Here is an 8938-nt window from a genome sequence, read left to right on the forward strand (position 1 = left end):
GTTGTTCCCATTGCCACCTGACCTCCACCTGCCACGGGAAGGACCACGGGAGTGAGAGCCGCCACCACGACCGCAAAATGCAATGTTCGCAGAGGACTTGAAGCCGCTGCCGCCCGAGCCATGGAAGTGCGCCATGTGTTGGTCAAAGTTGCTGAGCATGGAGAAGATCCCATCGAGGGAGGCCGGGTTGACACGAGCGTTGAGGGCCGAGACTAGGGGCTGGTAGTCCAGATCCAGCCCGTGAAGGATGTATAAGATGAGCTCGTCATCTTGGATCGGTTTGCCAGCCGCGACCAGCTCGTCGGCAAGGCCACGCATGGAGGCGAAGTAGACGGCGGCGGACTAGGTGCCCTTCTGCGCGTTGATATGCAAGGTACAGGTGTTGTTGATGCGGCTCAGTGACTGCGACGAGTACATGCCCGCCAGCGTCGTCCAGAGCGTCTGCGCTGTGGTGACTGTGGTCACCGTGACGAGCACCTCTTTAGAGAGGTTGCTCAGCAGGTAGCCAAGCACTTGCTGATCCTCCCAGACCCAGATGGGGTGGAGAGGGTTGGGCTCGAAGGTCTCCTTGTCGTCCTTGTACTTGGCGGCGAGGAGCTTGTCTGGCTCCGGTGAGGTGCCGTCGACGTAGCCGAAGACACCGGTGCCATGTAGTTGCGGCGTGATCTGCGTGTGCCATAGCACATAGTTTGTGCAGGAGAGTTTCTCGATGACCTGCCCACTGAGGCTAGGCTGAGAGGCGCCGGAGGAGGAAGACATGGCTTAGGCACAGTTGGAATCGAGAGAGGTTACATAGGAAGTAGGAAGGCTCTGATTACCATATGTGATGGCGGAAATGTCTTACCCTAGCTTGGGCGACGTGTTGCGTGTTATATACCAGGGGCGCAATAACCCTGATAGCGTACATGATTCGGTTGGAGAGAATCAGAGATACATCTTGAAGAGGAAGAAAGAAGAGGAGATAGACTTGGTTACAACAGAATAAGATGCGTCCTAAACTACCTCCTGGATATCTCACCTGTCACGTTTACAAGTGCGCATATGTAGTGTTTAACATAGCTGACACACTTCCTATCCATCTATGCTGATTGGAATGACTTCTACTGCTCGTTATTGTTAGTTAGCTGTATCTTCCTTGCAAATATTCACATGGATGTGCTTAGGGTCCAACCTTTTGGCAATCACCCATCTACTTTATGTGAAGTGCTCAATACTTGTCAAGCATATTGTTTTATTTTAGCGAGAACTAACTGACATGCCTCGATATCTTTGGACTGCATGTATGTCCTACAACACAGATAGTTCCTGTGTGGGATGAATTGGTCCTCAAGGTTCTGAAATGTTTATGTGAAGATAGTGCTAGTGTTGTACGTACAGTGAATTGTTCATGTATGCGAAGATAGTGTTATTCGAGTTTCCTTCTGTTCTTTTTTTTTTTTGCGGGGAGAGTTTCCTTCTGTTCTATGTTCCATTGGTACTCACTCCCGTTTAGCTGACTGACACACTTGTTGGCCATCTTTCTTCAGACGTTTGTTGATTTGAATTATTCCTTCCTGTGTTCGTAATAGTATTAAGTATTCAGTTGTATCTTCCATGGATATGCTTACAGTCCAACTGTGAAGTGCTGAATATTTGTTTAGCATTTTCATCTAATGAAATGTAACTGACATGCCTCGATATTTTTAGACTGCACCTATGTCCCATTTGCAATACATATTTCTTGCGGGGTGAATTGATCCTTAAGGTTGTGAAATGCTCATGACAAATAGTGTTGTCTGGCGTCGTGGTGACGTCGACGGCAAATGAGACTCATAAGATATACGCAATGATCCCTCCTGAAGATGGGATGAAGGAAGATGGCAGTGGCGGATCCTATAGGGTACGCATGTCTGAGCGCGTTGTGGGCCGCCTAGACCGGTTGGTACTCTCAGATTGCCAGCCGGACGGCTTCTTGAGGCCACTAAATTAGATGGTGTTTGTTGATGCGGTTAGGGCATATTTATATTTATAGGTGTGTAGCGAATTTGTTCGCCTCGAAGGTGGCTTTGATTGATCTTTGTATTCATTTTATCATACTCTGATATATTTTTAATAAAAATTGTTGTATGCATCATTTTGACGCAGAGGACGGGGTAATCCTTTAAAAAAACTTATATAAACTAGCGCAAAGTGTAAAAACGAAACTAAAAGAGAGTAACTCTTTGCAAGAAATGAAGAAGAAAGCTGGAAGGTAAAATTGCAAACAAAGTGCTCCCGCGAACAAACTTCACGGGAGGCCGCTGATCCTAGTAAATGGAAGCTTCTCCCGTTCATTAACTGACGTCGACGCTGCATAAATTACTCCGCTTGGCACGTCCAGCTGCGGGCTGATACACACGAGTCGTTCATGAAGTACTAGGAGTAATCTTCTGCACTCGCAGGTGCGCAGGGCGGTAAATAGGAGTACTTCACATCGAGCCACTAGGAATGTTATTATTGGAATGTAACTCAGAGCATATTGTATCGAATGTGGACTCAAACAGCGAGCAGCTCCTCCTAATCCATGTTGCACGTACTCATCTGCTATGCTACCCCTGCATTGACCTCGACCCCTCAAGGCCTGTGACACTGTGATGAACTCTGTAGCTTCAAGCCTTCTACTGTTTTCTGCCTTTTTCATTCTTTCGGTGAAGGCCTATATATGAGACTGCTATAATATCGTACCGTAGCTTCTGTTCTTAGGCTTTTAAAACTCTGTAATGCTGATGCTGGGACCTGACTTTTGAGCCCAGGCCTTAGGTTTCTCCCTTGGGAAGTTCTGCATTGTTTGAGGATTTATGGGCAAGGGAAGGGATAGCTTCCCCTACTCCCTCAAAATTCAGTGCTGACAAAAACCAGAGGGGAGATAACTTCGTTTCGTATCTTTACTTTTCTGTTAGTTTGGAAGACTTGGTGATTTTTATTAACGGAATCGGAGAGAGAAGCTCTCTTTTATAAAAAAAAAATTGATTTAACTAAACCACACTGTGCTGTCGTTGACCAAAGGTGTAGCGTGACCTGGATAATCAGTGAGCACAACATGTGGAGCTGAGGCTCATATTTGACTTTCTTGTTAGTAGTCAATTTTGCTGGTTAGGAATTTAAATACCGGTACAACTTTTTTTTTACTGTTTAGGAGTACATATTTGACCACATAGTAAATGTGTAAGTATTCAAAATTTAGGAAACACCCTAAAAGAAAAGGTCATGGAACCACCCACTATGACCAGTGAGGCAGTGATCCACCTCAACAATCAACGCTCCAATTTTGACCAGACCCCTCAAAAAAATTTTTTGACCAGACCCCCACCATCCCACGACACGATCAAGGACCCGCCGCCGACTTTTCCAGACTCGCCGCCCGATTTTCACCCTCTCTACCCCGGCCCCCCGCCCACCCGCACCCAGCCACCCACTGGCAACTGGGCCCGCACACTCGCTGGTCCCACGAGGGATATATCTCGTGACGGCTAGGCCCCAGGCATTTACCCAACCGCCCAGCGATTCGAAAAACGAAGGCGAAATCAAAACAGCACAGACGAAGAGTTGGGAGGAGAAAAAAATACTAACCGCGACGAGCACAGCACACGCACCCGTCTCTCTCGCTTCTTCCTCCCCTCCCCTCCCCCGTCCCGGTCGCGGTCGACGTCTCGCACGCCCCATCGCCGCAAGCAAAGGCCAAGGTGGCAGGAGCTCCTCGCGGCTCTCTCGGAGCGTCGCCGACGGCGTGAGAGGAGTTGGGATCCGGATCCCGCGCGGCGGAGCGATCTCCGGCCGCCTCGCCGGATCGCCGGAGACAGTGTAAGTGACCGCGGCCGTCGAGCTCGGTCTTCGGCGGCATGCGTTTGAGTTTAGAACTGATACCTTTTTTTTCGCCACCCTCTTCGGCTGCAGTTTGCTGGTGTCCATCCGGCGGGGGATTTTTGGAGCTTGTGGCGGGATTCAGAGATGGAGGAGCTGCTGGGCACGGAGATCGGGAAGCACGACTACGACTGGTGATTCACTAAACCAATAATTGCTCCCGTTTGGCGGTGATCTGATTCGCTCAATCTGTGTGCGATTTCATGTTTTCCCCCTTTGCAATCGGACGGCGAGCCCTCGGTCCAAGCTTAGTGTAATGGCTGCAATGTTGTGTTTTGAATCTGTGGTGGTGCCCCAATCATGGTAGGGTAGGTTATGTCAGGTGTGATTGTTTCTGGTTAAGATTGCGCTGGTACTGAATAACTGAAGCCGTTTGGTTTTGTTAGGATTAGTTGCAACCGGATGGTTGGTCGGTGGGCTCCTTCTTAGCAGAGCAAAGCATGGGACATAACACGTACTACTGTATATCTCTTGGGAAGGCAAAATAGATAAATGCCACAGCAATTAGGCAGGCCGATAGCATTGCCAACTTTAGGACATCCTAAATTGGATAGTGTAACACACCAATTGCACTGCCACAGAGAGTTATTGTACTGTCAAAACCATTTAGGAATAACTGAAGGTTGGCCCAGCAGCAACTGGCGATCCATAAATATAGCTGATAAATTTCCAATCTTAGTCTGGTTGAGTTCGTCATTTTGTGTATAATTACTGCAGTGTTTCAGTTGCAATTATGTAGTGACCTATAAAACCCGTACCACATCTTATACTGGGGTGAGATAATTAAATGGCTATCAATATGTAAGATAAAGTTTATTTGGATGTCATTCGCATCAGCAGTGCTTGCCAAAATATGTGGTGTTTTGCTGTTGGATGAGATATATGCTTCTCATGCCCGAGTGTTTTGTGCTTTGCCTTTTTATTGATAAAACTTTTGTGATTTACATAACATGTGAATGCATTCCTCAGGCTTCTTACTCCCCCGGGTACACCCCGTGCTCCTGCACTGGAGGTTGCTGAGAAAGCCCCACCATCAAATGTGCCTAAACGGACCATCACTAGATCGTCCTCAACCACCAGAGCATCAAGGGTTGGTACTATTTGCTTCAGATATGTTCGCATTCTGGTGGTTCAGCTTTCATTATTAACTTGTAGTTTAAAGGAAGTATATCTTGCTTTATTGGCCTGTTACATGCCTGTCGATGTCCCTCTATGCACATGTTACGGGTTGTACAGATAGAACTAGGAATGCACTGGGTCCAGAGTTCAAACCTCAATAGGTTCAAGACTCATGACTAGTTTGTGCAAAACTACAGTCACACACGCACGCAGGCGGCATTGGTGTCCGTTTTGATACCGCATGTCTGAATTGAAGAGGTTGTCATGAACAACGTAGCGTACTTATAACTGAGCTATAGTAATTAATAGTCGAAGTAAATCACTGGAGTCATTCAAATCCTGCCTACTGAATGCACCATATCATCTGTGGCTATTCACTGCTGCGTATTGTTGCTAAGGTGTTAGTTTTCCTCTTTAGTTTTTCATCACTCGGCATAGTTCAAAAGGGGTTTGCAGGAGGCTACAAGGCCAAGGGATTTCGCTAAGTTCTTTTATTTAGTGATACCGTGGACAACAATGTAAAATAATGTTTCAAAGGATTCTATGTAACTTGAACAGTTGTTCAGACCCGTTACTTGTGGCCTGCAATCTCACTGTAGTAAAAATGCACGGTCTCTCTATGGCCTTTTGGCTGACAACTCTCGCATGGACCCAGCCTCCACAGTCAGCGGCTAGCTTCACTGACTGGTGGTTTTTGGCCATCCATGCCGTCCCAGCAGTGTTGCGCAAGGGCACTTCATCCCTCATCCAGTTCACTATTTGAGAGATCTGGAGGCACCACAACGTGCAGGTCTTCACCAGCATGCCCCCTGATGTGCACTGCCTGCTCACATGCTACTGTGTGGGTAGATGCCGGGGCGTCAGGCCTCAGGGAGATTATTCATGCTGCCCATGCTGTGTTGTGGTCTTCTTTGGTGTTCTATTGGCTCTAACAGAGTGCCAGCCTAAGCCTCAGGCTTGTAACACACACTCCTTTCTAATTAATGCATCGGCACGCAAAGCTTTTGTGTTTTCTCACAAAAAAAAACTGATTGCTGATCTTACAAAGGCAGAATAAGGTGAAAGAAAAGTTTTATACATCCTGGGAAATTCATATGATATTGTAACACATCTTAATTTCAGGCTTTGCAGGTATAAATTTCAATTTTATGGACCATAATATCTTGGTAAAGTTGCGACGAACTCTATGGAAGTGAATAGGAATAATGTTAATTTAGGCAAACCTCTTGTTCTTTTATTTAGGCTATGCTACGAAGATCAACAGAATACATAGCATTCAGGTGTTTGGTCGATTGTCTGTACCATTGGACTTCTGTTAAGTAATTTTGGAATGTTTTGCAATGTTACATATGTGCTCTCATGTTCATATGCTAAACCTTTCTTTTTTGTACAATCTACGGCAACTATTGTCCAGTGAAAGCAACTGAGTCCAATGTAGTTTGGAATGGGGCAATTCACATACTTGGTATAATTGTATTGCACTATTTCTCATCTAACCAACCATAGGAACATACTTATCTGTACAACTTTTCCTTGACACCTATTATTTCTTAGTTGGCTATATGGTGCTGATCAGTGATCAAAACTAACATAAATGCATCACGTTTTTATTTCAGCTTTCTGTTCATGAAACAGAGAATGGACATTCAGCAGCTCCCAATAGACCAGTGCGAAGCATGTCCCGACCTTCAAACAGGTCATCAGTGCTCACTCCAAGCATTTCTTCTGTCAGTTCGAGACCTACTACCCCAACCAAGAGCACTAGCACTCTTCCCTCTTCAAAGCCATCAGCTCCAGCTTCACGTCCAGTGGCAGCACGATCATCTACTCCGGTCAAAACCCGTCCACCTACCCCGGTCAAAACTCGTCCATCTACTCCAGTCAAAAACTGTCCTTATGGTTCCGGCTCCATGGCCAACTCAACCTCTGTGAAGACCACATCTGCGCAGAACTCAAGGTCATCAACTCCAACCTCTCGGCCCCGAAGCGTTTCCAGCTCATCATCAAGCACGGCTCCTTCAGTGAGTCGTCCCAGCTCATCCTCTGGTAGAATTCCTGCAATTGTTCGTACCAGCTCTTCCTCAAGTACAGCTTCAGTGACCCGTTCTAGCTCTCGGTCGTCTACACCTACACGCCAGCCTGTCATGCGTCCATCAGCTCCATCCATAGCTCGCTCACCTTCAGTTGGGAGGATTTCTGGTAGCAATAACTTAACATCTAGTGGACGTTCGGCAGCCAGCCGTGGTCGAATGTCAGCACCTTCATCAGCGCCATCATCCCGTCCAAGTTCCCCAAATACACGTCCGCGAGCTCCAGTTAGGCCACTAGATATTCCAGATTTTCCAAGTGATACTCCTCCTAACCTAAGGACAAAGCTACCAGAAAGGCCACTCTCTGCTGGTAGAGCACGGCCAGGAATTGGTTTGGGAACCAGGTCAACCCTGAATGCTGAACCAGTTACCTCAGCTCCTGTGAAGAAGATATCTGTGCCTGCTATTACTCGAAATAAGTTTTCTGATGCACCATCCAAGACACCTTCTCTTACCAATGGACACCAGAATCGACAAACTGAGAGATCTGTTATGGACAGTCAGCCTGCTAGACCCTCTCGGTCTGCGACAAGTGAAGAAAATGGATTTGGCAGGACAATATCAAGGAAGTCACTTGACATGGCAATCAGGCACATGGTATGTTCAGCCCTCATACTTACATTATCTGCGGCAATGCCATTAGAAGTTGACAACCTTTCTTTTCGCTTATGTGATGCTTTCAACAAATTATTGTGTTCACTGCATGGAGTCATCTCTAGACTAATGACTGGGGTGCTCTAGAAGAAATTTAGGATGGTTTGTGAGTTGTAATATAAAGCCTAGAACCTAGTGCGCTATTAATTTGATGCAGTTTACTAGCTATTATAATAATACTTGGGGGTATTATTTAGAAGAAACTGAATTGCCCTTATTTATGACAGGACATTCGACATAACTTGGGTGGCATCCGAGGTGCATCTCTGTTTCCTCATAGCATCCGGTCTTCTGCTCCCAAGGGCCGTTCAGCTCGAATGTCCGATCCTGGCCATCACACCTCAAATGCCGAGCAAGACGCATACACCGACAGTGGCAGCATCAATGGGCAGTTCTCCGGTGATTCCATTGGAGCCCTTTCACACTACGGTGGGAGCTCAACTGACTCCCCAGACAGAGAAAGCATGGGAACTAAAGAGACGCTGAGCGAACTGGATATGTATGGCAGTTCAAGGTACGAGGAGATGCTACTAAGGGAGGACACGAAGAACACGGACTGGTTGCACAGCGTCGACGACAAGTCGGACCAGAGCCCTGTGTTCGATCACCGGTTCGAGCCGCTCCCAGAGCCGTTTGGTCCGCTGTGATGCTTACCATCTGTAAAGGTTTCATCCGTCCGGTGGTTCATTTTGTTCTTTGCAGTTGCGAGGCTGTATTCTGCTCTCTTTAGATGAAGGAAGAACTTTATTGCTCGACGGCCTTTTTTTTGTTAGATGCAGACACACGCACGCAGAGTTGTATGTTGTTATCTCATTCGATGTGGTCTTCCATCTCCCCCATCTTTTCATGTATCTGCTGAAAGATGGCAAGATTGCGGGGTTTTACAATGTCTATGTTTATATAAACACCACTTGTTTATGTTTATATAAACCTTTTCTCACGAAAATACCGTCACCTTGTTCCTGGTCTGTCACAGTGGTTTGCAAGTTAAAAGGAATGGTTTGCAAGTTAGGGCCTGTTTGGTTCCAATAAGTCACCTGACTTATAAGTCAGGTGACTTAAAACCAGTGACTTATAAGTCATGCCTGTTTGGTTGTCACCTGACTTATCATTTTTTTCACTTTTCGACTTATAAGTTGGTGACTTATTTGGAACCAAACAGGCCCTTAAAAGGGAGAGTATCCAGTGTTGGTGCA

General features: G+C 46.5%; 1 protein-coding gene across 1 annotated transcript; it reads left to right on the forward strand.

Annotated features, from left to right (window-relative positions):
- The first annotated feature begins 3566 nt into the window (after nucleotides 1–3566).
- LOC119277400 (uncharacterized protein DDB_G0271670-like) lies at nucleotides 3567–8688 on the forward strand. Its single transcript, XM_037558682.1, has 5 exons — nucleotides 3567–3819; nucleotides 3913–4013; nucleotides 4849–4969; nucleotides 6615–7685; nucleotides 7970–8688. Exons 2-5 carry the CDS (start codon nucleotides 3967–3969, stop codon nucleotides 8387–8389), a joined length of 1659 nt encoding a protein of 552 aa, XP_037414579.1. The 5' UTR covers nucleotides 3567–3819; nucleotides 3913–3966; the 3' UTR covers nucleotides 8390–8688.
- Nucleotides 8689–8938: the final 250 nt, after the last annotated feature.

The sequence above is a fragment of the Triticum dicoccoides genome, chromosome 3B, assembly GCF_002162155.2.
Source record: "Triticum dicoccoides isolate Atlit2015 ecotype Zavitan chromosome 3B, WEW_v2.0, whole genome shotgun sequence".
NCBI classification, from domain to species: Eukaryota; Viridiplantae; Streptophyta; class Magnoliopsida; order Poales; family Poaceae; genus Triticum; species Triticum dicoccoides.